A 22,308-nucleotide genomic window follows, 5' to 3' on the forward strand; every position below is an offset into this window, starting at 1 on the left:
TGTCGTCTCCTCTTATCGCCAATAGAGGGCGCCGCCGCCGCAGCCAATGCAACCTACAGGAAAAGTGGTTGCGCCGCGTCCCTCCGCCTCTGGGAGATGTAGGCGACGGTGGAGTACGCACGCGTAGCGGAGAATCGGAAGCAGGTGCACCTGCTCCGGCAGGGGTGGGCGGTAGCGTTGCGACTGGGAAGTGGTGGAGATCCTGGAGTCTATCTTGCTGTTGGTGGGAAAGCTGCGCGATTAGCGCTAGGGCTGAGGCGGCGGTGGGGCTGCCGGGAGGACCCCGGGCAGGGTCGCGGGTGGCTTCAGTGGGGCCAGGTGGCTGCTGCTGGCTGTCACTGGGGTGTCTTCTCCCAGATACGCTGTCTGGACAGAGCCTTTCGCAGATCCAACCTCGCTTCCCAGCAAGACGTCCGTCTTCTGGAGGAGGAGAGGCACTGGAGCAGACCCTCTCTGGCCCCTGTAGAGAGGAGCAGACCCTCTCTGGCCCCTGTATATCTGTACATCCCACACATACTGCGCTCCCCTCCCAGGGGGTAGCTCAGTTCCTGTCCAGTCACAAGAGACTGCTGAGGGCCCTAGAGTCCTTGGGATCCACTGACCTTGAAGCTAAAGGGCAAGTTCTGAGCCCCCCCCCACTCCCCATGTACAGTGGTGAACAGGGACCAGATTCTCAATGGAAAGGGCAGATTCCAGTGTACGGCCCTTTAAAAATCCTGTCCTGACCACAGAGGAGACTTTTGTTTGTTTGTTTTAATTTAAAATCAATATATAGTGTATTATTAGTTTCAGAGGTAGAGTTTAGTGATTAGGCGGGGTTTGTTTTATTTTGTTTGCCCTGCTTCTTCCCTCTGGAAGAGAACGTCCTTTTCTGTGTCCTCCAGGGTCCCTGGCCTGGTCTCTGGGAGGCCTTTTCTCAATTCTGGAAGGAGTTATCACAAATACACAAATCAAAAATAAAATATATATTTTTAAAGATTTTATTTAACAGAGATCACAAGTAGGCAGAGAGGCAGGCAGAGACACAGGGGTAGCAGGCTCCCTGCTGAGCAGAGAGCCTGATGCCTGTCTTCATTCCAGGACCCTGGGATAGTGACCTGAGCCAAAGGCAGAGGCTTTAACCCACTGAGCCACCCAGGCGCCCCCCAAAATAAAATACTAACGTGCCCCCAAGATGCTTCCTTTCTGTTTCATTCCAGTCAATATCATCTCTCCTCTGAAGGTTGACAAACACTATCCTGATTTCTATTGCCATGGATTCCTTTTGGCAGTTTTTGAACTTTGCATAAATGGAGTTAAGTACGTATTCTTTTTGCCTTCTTTTGCCCAACACTGTGTTTTAAAGACATCCTTTAATTGAGTAAGCAGTGGTTTATTTGGTCTCATATCCCCCTGTATGAAAATGCCAGATTCAGTTCATTCTACCACTGGTAGGTATTTGGGTTGATTATACTTTGGGACCTTTATGAAACTACTGTTAGGGACATTCTTGCATATAGCTTTAGTCACATCTTCATATGCCCTTTTTTTTTTTTTAAAGATGAGTGTATTTTTTTTTCTTAAGGTTTTATTAATTTGACAGAAAGAGATCACAAGTGAGCAGAGAGGCAGGCAGAGAGAGAGGAAGGGAAGCAGGCTCCCCGCTGAGTGGAGAGCCCGATGCCGTACTCGATCCCAGGACCAGAGATCATGACCCGAGCCGAAGGCAGCAGCTTAACCCACTGAGCCACTCGGGCGCCGCTTCGTATGCCTTTCTGATTGAGACTATGCCTCAGAGTGGAATTGCTGGGTGACAGGTTGTCCTGTTCAGCTTTAGTAGATGCTGCCAGTCTTCCAAAGTACTTCTACTAACTTATACTCCTGCAAGTGGTATATGAAAGTTCCAGTTGCACTACATTCTTGCCAATGCAAAGATACTATTAATCATTTTTATTTTAGCCATTCTGGTAAGTGAGATTTAGTATCCTGTTTTTTAATTACCACCATTGAGATATAATTTATGAACAATAAAATGTACCCGTTTTATGTTGATTGTGTTCTGAGAAATGTATGCAATTCTATAATGGTCAACACAACCAATATAGAGAAAGTTTCCATTACTTCAAAAGTGCCCTGTGACCCTTTTAGTTGATTCCCTCTCTTCACCCAAGATGCTTGCAATCCTGACCTGCTTTCTGTTTCTACAGTTTTGTTCTAAAATTGCATATAGTTTCTGGTGCTGGTCAAGCTGGTGTAAGCCAATTACAGCCTACCTCTCCAACTGACTACAAATGAAATCTCTGAATAGAGTTCAAAAACAGCTACTTAAGGGGCACCTGGGTGGCTCAGTGGGTTAAGCCTCTGCCTTCGGCTCAGGTCATGATCTCAGGGTCCTGGGATTGAGCCCCACATCAGGCTCTCTCTCAGCAGAGAGCCTCCTTCCCTCTCTCTCTGTCAAATAAATAAAATCTTAAAAACAAACAAACAAAAAACCCCAGCTACTTAAGAACTCTGAAAAGTAAACAACAGCGGGCAGATTGGGGACCAAAATAAAAACTTGAATGATGATATGTATGTAATAGAGGTGTGGTTTGTATTTTCTCCCCCTACATTTTCTCCTAGTTTTGACACAAGAGCAGGCCAAATCCTGGAACTATACCGTACGCACAAAGAGCAAAACTCCAGGACCCTTCCCCCACCTCCATATTTCTAGCCAGAGGACCAGTAAGAGAAACTGTACTTGACCAAAGAGTTTCAGGGGATTTCTGTTAATTTTTCTTACTTTTTTCACCCACCAATTGCCTGGAAACCATACCCCATTGGATGGAACTGCATAATAGCACAGGGGCTAAAACAGAGAAGCTTGTCTCTCTGGCCAGAGAAACCAAAAAAGGCCACTACTGTCTGAAGACTGTGGGGGCGGGGGAAATCTCTGTTACTTTTTCTGTTGTTTTCCTCACTGCTATACGCAAATGGTGGCTCCAGTGGGTAGAACTGAACTCTTAAAGAACCCCAAATTTCTGGCCAGAGAAACTAGGAAAAAGAGCTGCTGGGTGCCCAAGTGTGTGGGGGGGGGGGCAGGGGGGATCCTGGTAAGGAGAGAGCTGAAGAAGAGCATCCTGAAATCCATTTCTGAAATGACATAAATCCTGGCCTCACCCTTGTGAGCAAATATTGAAACAGCCAAAAGGAAAGGGTTTGAGAACTAAAATATAAGCCACCACCAAAATTCTAGAATAACTCTGAGTGATGCATATGTCAGGTAGACCCACACACCATACCAGAACTAAAACAGCTGACACTGGGGGAAAACTGGGTGGCTCAGTTGATTAAGCCTCCAGCTTCTGCTCAGGTCTCGATCTCAGGGTCCTGGAATAGAGCCCCACAGTAGCTCCCTACTCAGCATGAAATCTGTTTCCCCTCTCCTTCTGCCCCCCCACCTCAGTTCTTGCTCTCCCTGTCTCCCTCAAATAAAATAAAATAAAACAAAACTGAACTGAAATTGGAACCATCATCTGCTGAAAATGAAGCAGAACTTACACTTTAAACCTAGCTTGGTTGATTGCTGATAAAACAAAAATTCAACATTTTCCAGCTGATTTTAACAAATCCCAGAGTCTTATCACATAATATTCAAAATATCCAGGACACAATGCAAATTATTTGACATAAAGAGAACCAGGCAAGTGAACAATGACCAACACTTAAAGGAAAAGACCTGGATGCCAATCCTGAGATGAACCAGTTGTTGCAATTATCAATTTATCTTTAAAAAATTATCAATTATCAACTTATCTTTAAAAATTATCAATTTATCTTATTATATAATTAGCAATTATCAATTTATCTTAAAACAAAAAAGAAATAATGGCTACAAACTCCCCAAATTTGGTAAAAGGCACAAATTTACAAAATCAGGAATTTCAGTCATCCCCAACAGAAAACTATGCCCTGCCCAGATAAATGATAATCAAACTGCGGAAAACTGCCATCTGTCAAAAAACAAAAAACAAAAAACAAAAAAAGGAAGGAAGGAGGGGAGGGAAGGAAGGAAGGGAGAATATTGAAAGCAACGAGAAAAAATATTTTTTAAACTTTTTTTTTTAAGATTTTGTTTATTTATTTGACAGAGATCACAAGTAGGCAGAGAGGCAGGCAAAGAGAGAGGGGGAAGCAGGCTCCCCGCTGAGCAGAGAGCCCGATGCGGGGCTCCATCCCAGGACCCTGAGATCATGACCCAAGCCGAAGGCAGAGGCTTAACCCACTGAGCCACCCAGGCGCCCCTCTATATTTTATTTGAAGTATAACATAAATACTAACCCTAGGTAGACTACTAAACGTTAGATATGCATACCATAATCCCTAGAGGAACTGATGTAGTTTTGGAATGTAGATGAGGTTTGGTGGGGGTGAGGCCCGGAGCTGACGACCAAGAAAGAATTCTTGAGATGTCTTTGGTGCAAAATGATAGTTTTATTAAAGCACGGGGAGAGGATTCATAGCAGAAAGAGTTGCTGTAGTGGGGAAGTTGTGTGGGGTGACTGATTATATACTTGGGAGTTGGGAGAGATAAGGAAAAGGGAGGTTTCAAAAGGATTTTCATATGTTAAAGATTTAGGATACTTGAGTCCTTGCCTTTGTGAAGTTAAGGTTGTTTTTCCCTTTAGCAAGGCATTCATGCTAAGATAATTGGAAGAATCCAAGAGAAATGTCACTCATAATCCCAAACAGGGGTGGGGGGAGAAGGTTGTGGGGTGTCAGCTTCCGCTTTGTTCTCCACTAGTTTGCCCGCCTCATCAGAACCACTAAAAAAATGTGAAGATATATAGCTAAAATGCCAACAGATAAACTAGGATGGAATGCTACAAAAATTTGAATAATCCAGAGTAGGCAGAAAAGGGGAAACAAAGGAAAATTATAGGAGACACAAAGAGAAAACATAATAATATTGTAAGCCTTAAATTTAACCTTATCAATAATTACATTAAAAGCGAATGATGTACGGGCTCCTGGGTGGCTCAGTGGATTAAAGACTGCGTTTGGCTAGGGTCCTGGGATCATGACCCTAGCCAACGGCAGAGTCTTTAACCCACTGAGCCACTGGGTCATGACCTAGCCGAAGGCAGAGGCTTTAACTGACTAAGCCACCCAGGTGCCCCCAAAGTAGACTTTAGAGCAAAGAAAATTACTCAGGATAAGAAAGGAAATTACATAAAGATAAAAGATGAAATTTATGAAGAAGACATAACTATCCTATCTATGTATGCACCTGACAACAGAATTCCAAAACAAATGAAGCAAAAACTGGTAGAATTAAAGGAAAAGTAGGAAAAAAAAAAAAAGGAAAAGTAGATACATAATTGTAGTTGGAGACTTTAATACTCCTCTCTCTGTAATTAACAGAAAAGTGTTGGAGGCTGATAGGGATATAAAGACTCAAATAACACTATCAACAGACTTAACCGATTTGTGATTTGCCCCATCATAAGCCACATTTATGGTTTTTCAATTCTTTTTCTATTTTTTTTTTTTACAAAAATTGAACCACAGTATTGTTCAGTGTAAGCTTTTGCCTACTATTAAGATGAATTTATTTGATATGAATAATTACAGGGGTGTTGTGAGATTGTTGAGCATTAAGGTCAAAAAAGAATTCTTAATACATTTTCTGGTGCACTTAATAAGTAGCACAGGGACAGTATTTGTAAGCAGAAAGAGCTGCATTTTTGCTGTATGAAACTTGGTTATATGCTAGTGCTCAAGGGGGAGGGACTGTGCAGGCAGTATTAAAACATCAATGTCTTCTTCGAATTTCTACTCGTAAACTTCTTTTGCAAGATTTCTCTGGTGCTTATCATTCAGCTTGGTATTAACTATTGGTGAGGTATACAGGCCTTCGCGAGACTGTTCAAGAATGTAGCAACCAGCACTTATTTGATCCTTAAAGGAACTATACAGGCTGTAGTTCAGTCCTCTGGGCTAAAGGAGAACATCTTTCTGTTTCTATCCCTCATCAGGAGTAGAGCTTTTTTCCTAAATTTTTATTTTATAAGTAATTTTAATCTTACAACTGTTAAAAAACAAAATTCAACCCAGTACATTTGAACTCTGATTCGGTTTATTAAAGGATCCATGAATTGGGCAGCATCCCATCTAATAAATAGAGAGGAGCGCCAAAGGGCTACAGAATGGGAAATGTTTTTAAGGGCAGGACAAGCAAGAAAAAAAGATTATTAGTGAGGTCACTTCATTTCGGGACAAAAGGGTCTTAGGTCTTTTTTTTTTTTTTTTAAAGATTCTATTTATTTATTTGACAGAGATCACAAGTAGGCAGAGAGGCAAGCAGAGAGAGAGGAGGAAGCAGACTCCCCACTGAGAAGAGAGCCCGATGCGGGACTCGATCCCAGGACCCTGAGATCATGACCTGAGCCGAAGGCAGCGGCTTAACCCACTGAGCCACCCAGGCGCCCCAGGTCTTAGGTCTTATTAGGTGGATTCACTTTCCTTTGGGGAATGAAAAGGGCCCTTGTGACAGATTACCTTTTTGGTGCTCATCAGTCCTTTTGGTCCTGACAATGGATTAGTACTGCATTTTTTTTTTAAAGATATTTATTTATTTATTTGACAGAGAGATCACAGGTAGGCAGAGAGGCAGGCAGAGAAAGAGGAAGGGAAGCAGGCTCCCCGCTGAGCAGAGAGCCCAATGCGGGGCTCGATCAGAGGACCCTGAGATCATGACCCGAGAAGGCAGAGGCCTTAACCCACTGAACCACCCAGGCGCCCCCCTAGCACTGCATTTCTGAGGAGGACTGGAGTGCAGTTAGTTTAGGTATTAAGCCCTGATTTGGTGGCTTGGCCTAAGTAATACCATTTTGGGCCTGTGGTTTTCTTTTTTAAAACATTTTTATTTATTTATTTTTAAAAATTTATTTATTTTATTTATTTATTTGACAGACAGAGATCACAAGTAGGCAGAGAGGCAGGCAGAGAGAGAGGAGGAAGCAGGCTCCCCGCTGAGCAGAGAGCCCCATGCGGGGCTCGATCCCAGGACCCTGGGATCATGACCTGAGCTGAAGGCAGCGGCTTAATCCACTGAGCCACCCAGGCGCCCCTTAAAACATTTTTATTAAGTAATCTCTACTTCCATAGTGCGGCTGAAACTCACAAATTCAAGATCAAGAGTCACATGCTCCACTGACTGAACCAGCCAGGTTCCCCTGTGGTTTTCTTTTTAACATAGAAAAGCTGCAAATAATAGACTTTCATAGACCTTTCACCAGCTTCCCCTAATGCTAACATTTTAGGTAGCCATGACATACTTAGCAAACTGAGGAAACTACCAGAGTGCCTGGATGGCTCTAGTGGCAAGAGTTCGCAATTCCTGCTCTCAACGTCTGAGTCCCCCATGTTGGGTGTAGAAATAACTTTAAAAACAACAACTAGGTGGGGCACCTGAGTGACTCAGTTAAGCATCTGCCTTCTGCTCATGTCCTGATCTCCTGAGCAGTCCTGGGATGGAGCCTATTTCAGGCTCTCCTCAGCCAGGGCCTGCTTCTCCCTCTCCCTCTGCCTGCTGCTCCCCCTGCTTATGCTCTCTCTCTCAAATAAAAGTCTAAAAATAAAATAAACAACTAAGAAATGATCACTGGTTCACTGTTAATGACTGAAGTACAAACTTGAATTCTGTTTTTCCCCAAACGTCCACTTTTGTTCCAGGATCCCACATTGCATTTATTTGTGGTATCTCCTTAGTCTTTTCCAATTGGTGACAATTCCTTCGTCTTTCCTTCGCTTTCATGACCCTGATCCTTCTACATAGTACTGCTCAGTCATTTTTGGTAATGTCGCTCAGTTTGGCTTTGGTGCTTTTCTTGATTAGATTGAGACAATGCATTTTTTTTTTAAAGATTTTATTTATTTATTTGTCAGAGAGAGAGAGAGCGAGAGCGAGCACAGGCAGACAGAGTGCAAGGCAGGGTCAGAGGGAGAAGCAGGCTCCCTGCTGAGCAAGGAGCCCGATATGGGACTCAATCCCAGGACGCTGGGATCATGACCTGAGCCGAAGGCAGCTGCTTAACCAACTGAGCCACCCAGGCGTCCCGAGACAATGCATTTTTGACAAGAATTCCATTGAAGTGATGGTTAAGGTGGTGCCTGCCAGTTTTCTCCATTGTCAAGGTACTGTTTTGCCCTTTAGAATAAAAAAATACATTGGTGGAGATTGAGTCTCCTCATGCTTTCCCAGGCTGTGCTGGAGGATCCCGACCTAGGACCCTGAGCCTCAAACCCTGCTGGGGCTACTCTGGGGTCTCGCACATTCTTCCCCAATGTTACTGCTGGATGGTGGGAATAGGAGTATTACTTTCTTTCTTTCTTTCTTTCTTTTTTTTTTTTTAAAAGATTTTATTTATTTGACAGATAGAGATCACAAGTAGGCAGAGAGGCAGGCAGAGGGAGAGGGGGAAGCAGGCTCCTTGCTGAGCAGAGAGCCCAATGCAGGTCTCGATCCCAAGACCCTGAGATCATGACCTGTGTAGAAGGTAGAGGCCTAACCCACTGAGCCATCCAGTGGGTTAGCCATCAATCTAAATTGTTATTGGAATTATTAATTACACATGTGGAATTAATTACCCATAATAAATAATTACACATATGTACATAAAATTGATAACAAGTATTTCTTTTCAAAGCATATTTTCTGCTTGTTACCAATATATATTTTCCATAATGTATTTACTGATTTTTATTAATATTCTATCTAAAATCCTTACTTAGCTGTCTTATTCAAAATTGTGTAGTTTGTTCTAAGGAAATAATTATATTGTCAACGAATAATGAGATGTACTTACCTGAATTTTTAACTTATCTTTCTCAGAAATAAATGATAAATTAATAAAGGATAAATTAATAAATGGCAAATTATAAATAAATGATAAATTATGGTATAAATTATAGTATATGGTATAGAATTACGGTACCTATTATGGTATAGAGTTTATTTTAAAATTATTAAGTTGTATTAATTAAATTATAACTATAGAATTAAATTACATTAAATTATTTAAAATTATAAAATATGCTGTAAATAAACATAAGGCTGCACAATCATGATGGCGTCAGATTAAAACCATAGGAGAAAAAAATTACCCGTGAGCCCGTATTGATTTCAATAAATATTCGGGTCAATAAGTAAAAAGGGGAGTAGGGACGGCTCTGCCGGAGAACTCTCTCCCCCGACCCGCGCTGCTGGGGTCAAGGATGAGCGAGGTGCAGACGCGGGGCGGCCGGGGCCCAGGCGGAGGGGTACACCGGCCGTGGTGTCCACGATCGGCGGCACATCGCACACACCCGTTTCCACGGCTCGCGGAGGTCGCAGCCGCGGAGGCTCCTGGGCGCGCACATCCGGGTCCCGGCGCGCGCACGCGTAGCCGCCCCAAACATGGCCGCCGCCTCGCGCTCGTCTGCCTTCCCGCCTGAGGTGAGTACCCCCGTGCCCTGGACCTCTCGGTTCCTCACACTCCCTGGGGAAGGTGATGTGTGTATGTAGCGGGGCGTGCTGAAGCGGGGAGAGGTCCGCCGAATCCTGGTGTGGCGTGTGCGTGCGCGTCCGCGGGCGGTTTCACGAGGGCAGTGGGCGCGTCCGGCTCGCAGAGGCGCCGGTCGGCCCGGGGCGCGACTGCCCCGGCGACGAAGGACGCAACGTCTGCCGCGGGTGTGGACGCACCCGGCGGGGGTGAGGACGCTTCTGTTCTTTCCTGCGCGTCGCTCCGGGATTCCGCGTTCGCATCCGGCCGGTCCTTCCGCAGGGACCGTTCAGCCCGGGCTGCCGGATGTCCTGGCCCGGCCGCGCTTCTGCCGGGAGCCGGTGCGTCCCGGTCGTTGGGTCTCAGGCCCGAGTGACCACCTTGCGCCGGCGACTGTGCTGTTTACCGCGGAGCCCCGCAGGGGTGAGATCCCGGTTTTCCTCCACCTAATAGCTGCCCAGCCAGCTCGGGCCGCGTTTCCCCACCCGTTTCGTGGGTGTCCGGCTTTACTGTTCCTTCGTGTCGTTCGCTTTCCCGACTCCTCTTCCCGCACTGGTTCGTGGAGAAAGTGTTCGTACATACAGAGAAGCTGACGTCTTGTGCGACTTCCTGCGACCCGTTAAGATCTACTCTGCTTGCTTTATCCCACGTATTCCCCTTTCCGTCTTTTCAACCATCCATTCATCATTTGGGGGAACATTTAAAGTGAGTTGCAGATTTCACAGAGCGCCCCCCTCAAGCACCTTATTATTGCTCTTCGAAAAATATGAGGCAAAACTGACTTACAGTGAAACGGTGAAATGCGTAGATCTTCATTGTACCACCGGATGAGTTTTGACAAATAGAACCCAAAGCTTTATCAAAATTACTGTCACCTCAGAAAGGCCCGTTATTCTTTGCCAGTAAAGAAAACGGGGGTTGGGGCGGAGCATGGAAGAAAAAAAAAGAAAAAGAAAAGAGCTTTATTTCTTTTTAAAAGATTCTGTTTATTTATTTGACAGAAGAGAGATCACAAGTAGGTAGAGAGGCGGGCAGGGGGAGGTGGGAGGCTCCCCGCTGAGCAGAGCGCCCAACGTGGAACACGATTCCAAATCCCTGAGATCATGACCCCAGCCAAAGGCAGAGACCTAACCCACTGAGCCACCCAGGCGCCCCAGAAAAGAGCTTTATTGAGATATAGTTTATATAGTATACCATTCATCATTTAAGGTATACAAGTCAGTGTTTTTAAGTATACTCACTAGGTTGTGCATATATCGCTGCTATCAATTTTTTTTAATTTTTTTATTTTATTTTATTCATTTATCTGGTAGAGACACAGCGACAGAGGAAGAGAACACATGGGCTCACAAGCAGGGGGAGTGGGAGAGGGAGAAGCAGTCTTCCCGCTGAGCAAGGAGCCCAAGGCAGAACTCAATCTCAGGACCCTGGGATCATGACCTGAGCCAAAGGCAGATGCCCAGCGACTGAGCCACCCAGGTGCCCCCAATTTTTAAAATATTTTCATCACCCCCCAAAAAACAAAACCTATGCCCATTAGCAGTCAGTCCTCATCTTTTATCCCTGCAACCTCTAGACAGTAATTAATATACTTTATGTCTCTATGCATTTGCCTATTCTAGACATTTCAAATAAATGACCATTCAATAAATAGTCCTTTTGGGGGCTTTCCTTGACTTAGCATGATGTTTTTACGGATCATCTGTGTAGGAGAGTAGCATCTATCAGTACCTAGCTTATTTTTATGGATGAGAAATGTTTCGTTTATTGGTGTACCTCATTTTGTTTATCAGTTCATCAGTAGATGGACATTTGAGTTGCTTCCACTTTTTGGATATTGTGAATAATGCTTCTGTAAAGATTGATGTTTGCTTTTTTTTTTTAATTTTTAAAAGATTTTATTTATTTATTTGACAGACAGAGATCACAAGTAGGCAGAGAGGCAGGTAGAGAGAGAGAGGAGGAAGCAGGCTCTCTGCGGAGTAGACAGCCCGATGCAGGGCTCGATCCCAGGACCCTGGGATCATGACCTGAGCCAAAGGCAGAGGCTTTAACCCACTGAGCCACCCAGGTGCCCCTGATGTATGCTTTTTTAAATTTTTTATTTTTTGGTAGATGTGTGTTTTCATTTCTCTTGGATAACAACCTAGGGATGAAACCTATTACAGCTATCCTACTGGATGTGAAGCGGTAGCTCAATGTGGTATTGATATGCATTTCCTAATAGTTACTGGTGTTGAGCATCTTTTCATAGTGTTTATTTGGCCATTTATATATTTCTTGGGAGAATTACCAATTCAGACCTTTGCCCCTTTATTAAGCGGGTTATTGATCTGCTGCTCTGTGGAGAGCCTGCTTCTCCCTCTCTCTCTGCTGCTCCCTTGCTTGTGTGCTCGTGCATGTGCTCTTTCTCTCTCTCTCATACAAATAAATAAAATCTTTTAAAAAATGATTTTATTTATTGGGGAGAGAGCATGAGTGGAGGAGATAGGTAGAGGGAGAAGGAAAAGTAGGTTCCCCTCTGAGCAGGGAGCCTGACAGTGCTCCATCCCAGGGACCTGGGATCATGACCTGAGCCTAAGGCAGACAGACATTAAACCCAGCCTGGCATCTGCTCCTTGCTCAGAAGGGAGCCTGCTTCTCCCTCTCCCTGTGCTGCTGCTCCCTCTGCTTGTGAGCCCATGCGTTCTCTCCCTCTGTCAAATAAATACATAAAATTTTTATTTTCTTTTTTAAGATTTTATTTATTTATTTCACAGAGAAATGGAGAGCACAAGTAAGCAGAATGGCAGGGAGAGGGGGAGAGAGAAGCAGGCTCTCTGCTGAGCAGGGAGCCCTATGTGGTTCCACTGTGTGTTTTACTATTCTGGAATATGTATAAAAGAAATTTTATAGGTAATATTAAACATCCATGTAACTTAAAAATGCTAAGGTCTTACATGCATGAAAAGAATCAATAAAAGGAAAGGCAGGGACTCCTGGGTGGCTCAGTGGGTTAAGCATCTGTCTTTGGCTCAGGTCATGATCCTGTAGTCCCAGTATTGAGCCCATCATCGGGCTCCCTGTCAGTGAAGAGTCTAACTCTCCCTCTCCTTCTGCTTCTCACCAGCTGCTCTCTTGCTCTCTCTCACTCACTCACTCTCTCAAATAAATAAAATGTTAAAAAAAACAATACAGGAAAGGCATTTGTGTAAAAATATGTGTTTCTTTATTTAAATGCTTGGGCACAATATCTTAGAAGACATAAGAAGCAGTCCAGTGCTGAAGGTTTGAATTAAGACAAACAGGGCAGGAATAAGTTACTGTCCTCAGTGAAACTGAACGGGGTGTGTATGTGGATGCTGCTGGAACTATGAGGGCTGGGGTTGGACCCAGACCAGCTGTATTGCATGGAAAAGGGAGACAGACCTTACTTTGCTGAAAGCAGATTCTAAGTACAGATGCATTAAGGCAGCCCAGGCTGTTGAGATGAGTTGGAACTTAGTCACAGGTGGAGGATCCGTCACCCCTTGGCATTTGGCCTGGAACAGCATCAGGACAATTTATGACAGAAAATAACTCCTCAGACCTGAGGTCTCAGCCTGTGCTGGGGCAACATTCAGTGTGTGAAAGGCCTTGGAGACTGCCTTCTTTGATGGCCACAGGAAGAGAAGGACAGGCTGGGGAGAGTACTGGGGCTTCAGAGAAGTAGTATGATAGACATCTGAGGACAGGTTCAGAAGAAGAGTTGGGGTGAAACGGAACCCCCAAAATATGTATATGGCACCAAGGTAAATTTTTTACAGCATAAATTTTGTATTATATTACTAAAAGGAATAGTGCATAAATATATAGGAAGTCAATAATCTGAGATATTTATTTATTTATTTATTTATTTTCTTAAAGATTTTATTTATTTATTTCACAGAGAGAGAGAGAGATCACAAGCAGCCAGAGAGGCAGGCAGAGAGAAGGGAAGCAGGCCCCCAGCTGAGCAGAGAGCCGGATGCGGGGCTCAATGCCAGTACCCTGAGACCGTGACCCGAGCCAAAGGCAGAGGCTTAACCTACTGAGCCACTCAGGCGCACCAATATTTTTTTTTTAAGTTTTACTTATTTATGTAATCTCTGCACCCAGTGTGTGGCTTGACTCACAACACTAGAATCAAGAGTCGGCGTGTTCTTCTGAGCCAGACAGATGCCCCAACCTGAGATATTTTTAAGACAATCTTTATTAACAAAATTCAGTATAATTCCCATGTTAAATTTCCTAATATTATTTCCCTAAAGCCTATTCTAATGTCCTCCTGTGTACTGGAGATCATTTGCTCTTTTTTTTTCCCCCCCAAAAAGACTTTATTTATATATTAGAGAGAGAGAGTGCATGAGAAAGAGAGCACAAGCAAGAAGGAGGGGTAGAGGGAGGAGCAGACTCCATCCTGTTAAGCAGGGAGCCCGATATGGAACTCAGTCCCAGGATTCTGAGATCATGGCCTTAGCCAAAAGCAGACGCTTAACTGACTGAGCCACCCAGGTGCCTCAGGTCTGTCTGTCTGTCTCTCTCTCTCTTTTTTCCCCTGTAATTTCACTATGGCCCTCAGGCCCTCATTGATGGAGGGTATAGTTGGAATGGCCAGTTTTTGTCAAGGAGATGTAGAATAGGCAATGAGTCCATAAATTCAGGGAATTAGCTTGATTTCTTTTTAGCTTGGTTCTCTTAAATGAAGGCACCTTTTTCTTAATGTCTTGTAGTACATGAAGTATTGTTCTGTTCTAAGGTATCCCGAGTTGATACCTGCAGGGACTTTGGTCCACAGGGTGTTCGAACATCATGTGGTCCTGAGCCTTGTAGCAAATCTAGTATTCCCAGCTGCCTGCAGCTTTCTGACAACCTAACACCTCCCCGGATTTTGAGATGCTTGCCGGAAGTACTATCAAGGTCAAGAGTTCTGATACAGGGTGAAAGAGACTATGTCTAGCATCACTGGCATCATTCTTGAAGGTGAAAATTTACTTATTACAGGTTTATTGAGATTTAATTCATAATATCATACGATTCATCCAAAGTGCACAAGTCGTGGTTTTTAGTATATTCACAAAGTTGTGCAACCATCACCACTGTGTAATTCCAAAATGTTTTCATTAGGCCAGCAAGAAACCATGTACCGATTAGTAATCATTCCCCTTTTCTCCCAGCTCCTGGCAACCACAACCACTGTCTATATGGGATTGTCTGTTCTGGACATTTCATGAGATCATATAAAATGTAGTCTTTTGTGTCAATGTTCTTTCACCGGACGTAATGTTTTTAAGGTTCATCTATGTTGTTAGACCATCTATTAGTAATTAATTCCTTCTTGTGGCTGAACAGTATTCCATTATGTGGATTTCTGTGTTTTTCTTGAGCCATTCCTCAGTTGTTGGACATTTATTTGTGGGTTTTTTTATTTTTTTTATTTATTTTTTTTTTTTTAAAGATTTTATTTATTAATTTGACAGAGAGAAATCACAAGTAGACAGAGAGGCAGCCAGAGAGAGAGAGAGAGGGAAGCAGGCTCTCTGCCGAGCAGAGAGCCCGATGCGGGACTCGATCCCAGGACTCTGAGATCATGACCTGAGCCGAAGGCAGCGGCTTAACCCACTGAGCCACCCAGGCGCCCCATATTTGTGGGTTTTTTTAAAAAAAGATTTTATTTATTTATTTGACAGAGAAAGAGATCACAAGTAGGCAGAGAGGCAGGCAGAGTTGGGGAGGGGGAAGCAGGCTCCCTGCTGAGCAGAGAGCCAGATGCGGGGCTCAATCCCAGGACCCTAAGATCATGACCTGAGCTGAAGGCAGAGGCTTAACCCACTGAGCCACCTAGGCACCCCCATTTTTTGTTTTAAAATGTTTTATTTATTTATTTGACAGACAGAGGTCACAAGTAGGCAAAGAGGCAGGTAGAGAGAGGGAGAAGCAGGTTCCCTGCTGAACAGAAAGCCCAGTGCGGGGCTGGATCCTAAGATCATGACCTGAGCTGAAGGCAGAGGCTTAAACCCACTGAGCCCCCCGGGCGTCCCCTAGGCACCCCTTTATTTGAGTTTCTACTTTTTGTTTATCATGAATAGTGCTGCTATCAACTTGTAATTCGTGTACAAGTTTATGTGTTGGACATATGTTTGCATTTTTCCTGAGTAGAAAACCAGGAATAGAGTTGATAAAGTTTAACATAACTATCTTAAACTTTTTTTTTTAAGATTTTATTTATTTATTTGTTTATTTATTTATCTATCTTAGAGGGTCAGAGGAGAGGAGGAGGGAAACAGAAAGGGGGAGAATCCCAAGCAGACTCCCAAGCAGCATATGTGGGGCTTGATCCCACAACCCTGAGATCATGGCCTGAGCCAAAACCAAGAGTCAGACGCTCAACTGACTGAGCCATCCTGGTGCCCTGTTATTGTCTGTTTTTTATATTGACCACACTCATGGTTATGAAGTGGTATCTCACTGTGGTTTTGATTAGCATTTCTCCAATGACCATGATATTGATCATCTTTTCATGTGCTTATTGGCCATCTGTATGTCTTATTTAGAGAAATGCCTGTTCACATCCATTGCCTCTTTTTAAAATTTGAGTTGTTTTGTTTTTTAGTTGTTAGAGTTTTTTTTATATCTTCTATATATAAGTCCATTATTAGTCGTATGCTTTGTAAATAGTTTCTCCCATTTGATGGGTTAACATTTCACTTTTTTTTTAAGTTTTTTTGTTTTGTTTTTGTTTTTGTTTTTTTTAGAAAAGCCAAAAACTTTAATTTTCAACATGAGCTACATGGTCATAAACACAATGCAATGTGAGCCGCACCCGCCCAGGGGCCCCGGAAACCCTCCCCAAAATCCCGAGCAGCTCCTTCTCCCGGAGAGGGAGTGAGGGAAAAGCGGGTGGATGGAAAGGCCCCCAGCCTGAGGACCCCGGGGTCCGGTCTCCCTGCCACCCTCTTAGGAGGGCCGTGGAGTGAAAGGGTTCAAGATGTGCTGCTTGAGGCCCCAGGTTCAAGTCTCCACTTGGCCCTCACAAAGTGCCACTCCTCATCGCTGGGAGTGCGGTGGGCACAGTCCGCCTCCCCCACAGGGCGTGTGAGTCAGACGTGGTGGCTTTCCGTCCACTCTGAAGTGCTGCTATTTTTTTTAAGTTTTAAAGATTTTTTATTTATTTGTCAGAGAGAGAGAGAGGGAGAGAGAGCGAACACAGGCAGAGGCAGAGGAAGAAGCAGACTCCCTGCCAAGCAAGGAGCCCGATGTGGGACTCGATCCCAGGACGCTGGGATCATGACCTGAGCTGAAGGCAGCTGCTTAACCAACTGAGCCACCCAGGCGTCCCAACATTTCACTTTTTAAAATAATTTTATTCATTTATTTGACAGAGCGAGAGGGAGAGCGCGCGCAGGCAGGCAGAGTAGCAGATAAAGGGAGAGGGAGAAGGAGAAGCAAGCTCCCTGTTGAGCAAGGAGCCCAATTTGGGGCTTGATCCCAGGACCCTGGCAATTGTCACCTGAGCTGAAGGCAGTCTCTTAACCAGCTGAGCCACTCAGGTGCCCAACTTTTCACTCTCTTAGTGGTGTCTAACTCGTACTGCAATAAAGGAGGTAGCTATTATAGATTGAATGGGTGTTCCCTTTGCTCCTCAAGGCCCATTCTCCATGTGCCCACGGCAGTCGTGATCACAGCTTTGGTAGGTGTCTTGCTAGGGCATTACTTGCAGAATATGTGTGTCTAGAAAATTTCCCCAAGTGATATCCTGATGTATATATGTCTGACTCATTTCTTTTAAGAACACAAATGCATCCTTCCCCTACAGACCCGAAGTAAGGTGCTCTCTATCTCTTGTCTTCACGGGACCTCCACAGGCCACCCAGGCCCCAGTGTACTCAGGAGACCCAGTATGGGAAACATGCAGTATGGTGGCAGGGCATCCTTAGGAGGCCTTTTCTGTAGGTGAGGAATGCAAAACGTTCAGGAGTAACATTTTGGGACATGGTCCTACTGCCCACCTAGCCCCTCCATATCAGCGTTGAATGCTGTGGATGTAGCAGGTGTTTTCACATTAGGTGTGATGTTTACTTTGATTCCTTGTGTCCCTAATTGTTAGAAATTTTCATCAAGAGTTGAGTTTCCTTAAAGCACTTTCTGAATTTATTGATATAGGTTAAGGGGGTCTACGACTTGAATCTGAGAGCAGTTTGGTCACGAGTTTGGGTGAGATTTCCTCAAATTACTTAGTTTATTGAGACATGGTGTAGGGGACTGTTTTTTACTTTTTTCAGAAGATATGGGGAGTTACATTAGGAGACATTCTAGTTTGTGTGTGTGTGTGTGTGTGTTTTAAGGATTTGATTTATTTGACAGGGAGAGATGCAGTGAGAGAGGGAATACAAGCAGGGGAAGTGGAAGAGAAGGAGCAGAGAGCCTGATGCAGGGCTCTATCCCAGGACCATGGCATCCTGACCTGAGCTGAAAGCAGACACTTAATGACTGAGCCATCCAGGTGCCCCTAAACATTCTAATGTTTTACAGTCCTTACATTCTTAGGGTAAATCCAATGTTGCCATTTTGGTAACTTTCTTCTGTGTCTTAGTTAAATCCCCTTTCCATGATTGATAGTGCTAATGTGTGCCTTCTCTTTTTCTTGGGTCACTCTTGCCAAAGTATGTCTTTCAAATAACAGACTTGGTTTTCAGATAACAGATTTGGTTTTCTTTCTTTCTTTTTTTTTTTTAAGATTTATTTATTTATTTATTTATTTGACAGAGATCACAAGTAGGCAAAGAGGCAGGAAGAGAGAGAAAGGAAGGGAAGCAGGCTCCATGCTGAGCAGAGGGCCTGAATGTGGGGCTCGATCCCAGGACCCCGGGTTCATGACCTGAGCTGAAGGCAGAGGCTTTAACCCACTGAGCCACCCAGGCACCTGGTTTTCTTTATCTTCTTGTATATTCTTTATTTTGTTCTTTAATTTCTGCTGTTACCTTTATTATCACCTTCCTTCTATTCCTGTTGGCTTACTCCTTCGCTCTTTCCCATAAGTCTTAAGTTGAACCGTGACTTAGTCTTTTTTATATATATATATATATTTTTTTTTTTTTAAAGATTTTATTTATTTGTCAGAGAGAGCGAGCGAGCGAGCACAGGCAGACAGAGTGGAAGGCAGAGTCAGACGGAGAAGCAGGCTCCCTGCGGAGCAAGGAGCCCATATTTTTTATTTTTTTAAAAGATTTTATTTATTTGTCTTTTTTTTAAAACATAAATCTTAAAGGTCAATATTTCCTGAGGAATGGTATTAGCTGCATCCTGATTTGCCACATGTTTTGAGATATACCATTTCCACTGTTCAGTTTGGTTCTAGGTGTTTTCTAATTTCTGTTGAGATTTCTCTTTGATCTCTGAATTCTGAGAAATAGGTTTTTGTTTTTCCCAATAAGTAGAACTTTGTTTTACTTAATGTTTTTCTTGTATTTGGTTTTCTTTCTGCCACTGGTTCTTAACTTGACCACATTTCTAGTTAAGAGGTTGGGATCTGGGATGCCTGGGTGGCTCAGTGATTTAAGCGTCTGCCTTCTGCTCAGGTCATGACCCCAGAGTCCTGGGATAGAGCCCTGCATCAGACTCCCTCCTCCTCCCTCTCCCACTTCCCCTGCTTGTGTTCCCTCTCTCACTGCGTCTCTCCCTGTCAAATAAATAAATCAAATCCTTAAAACGGGCGCCTGAGTGGCTCAGTGGGTTAAAGCCTCTGCCTTCGGCTCAGGTCATGATCCCGGGGTCCTGGGATCGAGCCCCACATTGGGCTCTCTGCTCAGCGGGAGCCTGTTTCCCCCTCTCTCTCTGCCTGCCTCTCTGCCTACTTGGGATCTCTGTCTATCAAATAAATAAATAAATAAATAATCTTTAAAAAAAAATAAAAAATAAAAAAAAATCCTTAAAACACACACACACACACACACACACACATACACACACTCTTTGGGCTCCCTGCTCAGGGGAGAGTCTGCTGCTCCCTCTCCCTTTGCTTCCCCCCACTCCCCACTGTGCTCTTTCTCTCACTTGCTCACTCAAATAAATAAGAATCTTAAAAATAAAAAGCAGGCTGCATGGTCTGTGTCATACTGTGGTCTTTGTTTGAACTTGTTCTTTGGCCGGGTTTATTGGCAGTGTTAGCAAATGTCCTGCTTGCACTCAGAAAGCACTTGTTTGGCTCTAACTGTTGTTTTGTGGCTCTTCATCCTGCTGTGGGTCAAGCTAGCTAATTACATTCTCTCCTTCATTCTGTCTTACTACAACAGGGGCTTTCTACCTCAGCACTATTGACACTTGGGGCTGGGCCATTCTGTGTTTTGAGGGACTATCCTGTGTATTTAAAGGTGTTTAGCAGCATCCCTGGCCTCTGCTTCCTAGATTCCTGTAGCATGTGCCCCCCACATTCATGATAACCTAAAACGTTTTCACACATTTCAGATGTCCTTTAGGGAGTAACACTGAGTCTGGTTGAAAACCACTGCTCTGTGGGTTTGGAAGTTTTACATTGTATTTATTCTCTTATTTCTGATTTGACTAGGTCTAATGTGAATTCTGACCAATGGATGGATGTCAGGACACTTAATTTTGTTATGCCTTTCTCATCTCAAAACGCATTGCCATTTGACATTTTAGTCCATCCTGTTGTTAACTCCCCGTCATTGTTACTGCTGCGTTTTTTGTGATGTTGCGTTTGATACATTGGATTTGATTTAAATACATTTTCATCATTTCCTTCTCTTTTTTTCTCTTTTTTTTCCCCCTGTGAAGAACAACTTTTCCTAATTCTTTTTTTTTTAAGATTTTATTAATTTATTTGACAGAGAGAGAGTGAGGGAGATCACAAGCAGGCAGAGAGAGAGGGGAAAGCAGGCTCCCTGCTGAGCAGGGAGCCCGATGCCGGGCTTGATCCTGGGACCCTGAGATCATGACCTGAGCCAAAGGCAGAGGCTTAACCCTCTGAACCACCCAGGCACCCCCAACTTTTCCTAATTCTTTTGGCTAGTATCCTTGGAGATAAACTCTTGCTTTTCTGAAGTTGTCTTTGTCTTACCCCATGCAGTAGTGTATCTGAGAGTATTTCCCCCTCAGCAATTTCCCCCAATCGGATGCTTTTATTTTTATTTTTTTCTCCACATTTTTAAAATTAACATATAATGTGTTATTTGCCCCCGGGGGTACAGGTCTGTGGGTCCTCAGGCTTACATTTCACAGCACTCACCATAGCACATACCCTCCCCAATATCCATAGCCCAACCACCTTCTCTATACCCCCCTGCCCCCGGCAACCCTCAGTTTGTTTTGTGAGATTAAGAGTCTCTTATGGTTTGTCTCCCTTCTGATCCCATCTTGTTTCATTTTTTTTTTCTTCCCTTCCCCCCAAGCCCCCCCACTTTGCCTCTCAAATTCCTCATATCTCCCTTAGCACTTTTTTATAAAAAATAGATTTTATTTATTTGACACAAAGATCACAAGTAGGCGGAGAGGCAGGCAGAGGGAGAGGGGGAAGCAGACTCCCCACCAAGCAGAGAGCCTGATGCGGGGCTTGATCCCAGGACCCTGAGACTACAACCCAGGCCAAAGGCAGAGGCTTAACCCACTGAGCCACCCAGGCACCCCTCCCTCAGCACCTTTAAAATGACCTTCCATTACTTTCAGGTTTCTACTTTTGCTATTATTAAGTGATCTGTTGGACGCCTGGGTGGCTCAGTTGGTTAAGCAACTGTCTTCAGCTCAGGTCATGATCCTGGAGTCCCAGGATCGAGTCTCACTTCAGGCTCCCTGCTCAGTGGGGATTCTGCTTCTTCCTCTGACCCTCCCTCCTCTCATGCTCTCTTTCAAATAAAACTTTTAAAAAAAAAATCTGTTAAGATACTTTTTACTCCTTCCCCAGTGTTCTTTTTTCTCTCTGTTGGTCTTTAAGACTGTCTTCCTAGGTATAGATTGATACCCACTTATGCTTGGGACTCCTGCTTCTCAGTATGAGATGCCTACATGTGGAATTGCTGGACATTGGAATGTGCCCATTTTATGGTTTTTTTTTTTTTTAAGATTTTATTTATTTATTTGACAGATAGAGGTCACAAGTAGGCAGAGAGGCAGGCAGAGAGAGAAGGGGAAGCAGGCTCCCTGCTGAGCAGAGAGCCCGATGCGGGGCTCGATCCCAGGACCCTGGGATCATGACCTGAGCCGAAGGCAGAGGCTTTAACCCACTGAGCCACCCAGGCGTCCCCTATTTTATGTTTTGATGTTGCTACCATTCTGTATTGCTGAGTGTACTGACCACTTTACATGCCCACCAACACTCTTTTCCATGAGGTGCCTAAGCTTTATATTCTCATGCCTTGTTTTATTTTCACTTGAATGAAAAGTGAGCAGATACTCATGTTTTCAGGATATTTGTGTTTTCTATAAAGTGCCTTTTGGTGTCCCTTTTCCCCTTTATGTGCTATTTTGTAAGAATTCTTTATAGATCTTAGGCACTTTTCCTTTGTCTCTTTTATATATTATGACATTATTTCTTCATTTGCCCCTGTGTTTTGGCTCTTACTTGTTTTTGTTTTTGTGAGGAAATTTAAAATGTTGATATTAAATTTATTATTCTTTATCTGTGTGGTTTATGTTTATTGATCATGAAGGTATCCTGTGTAATTTAAACTTTGATTTTGTGTCGGTATTTTTCTCCATCTAGAGTTTTAAAAAAAAAAATACTTCTTTCTGAGGTAAGGAGCAAATTTCATTTTGCTTAAAAGAAACGAGGAGCCAGTTGTCTTGTTATCATGAA

General features: G+C 43.8%; 1 protein-coding gene across 6 annotated transcripts in view; it reads left to right on the forward strand.

The window, feature by feature from the left end:
* The first annotated feature begins 9,368 nt into the window (after positions 1 to 9,368).
* Positions 9,369 to 22,308, forward strand: part of ZSCAN18 (zinc finger and SCAN domain containing 18) — a 55,341-nt gene continuing 42,401 nt past the window's right edge. For 3 of the 6 annotated variants that reach the window (XM_045077312.1, XM_013049963.2, XM_013049964.2), the window contains exon 1: positions 9,378 to 9,457. Coding sequence is in view for 1 of the 6 variants with exons in the window: in XM_045077311.1 (XP_044933246.1) it covers positions 9,419 to 9,457 (39 nt within the window). In the remaining 5 variants the exon portion in view is untranslated. Of the gene's footprint in view, positions 9,458 to 22,308 lie in introns of all 6 variants that reach the window. The other 3 variants (XM_013049961.2, XM_045077311.1, XM_045077314.1) reach the window with 3 other exon arrangements.

This window comes from Mustela putorius, unplaced genomic scaffold, assembly GCF_011764305.1.
Source record: "Mustela putorius furo isolate JIRA1106 unplaced genomic scaffold, ASM1176430v1.1 tig00000196_pilon_pilon_pilon, whole genome shotgun sequence".
Lineage (NCBI taxonomy): Eukaryota > Metazoa > Chordata > Mammalia > Carnivora > Mustelidae > Mustela > Mustela putorius.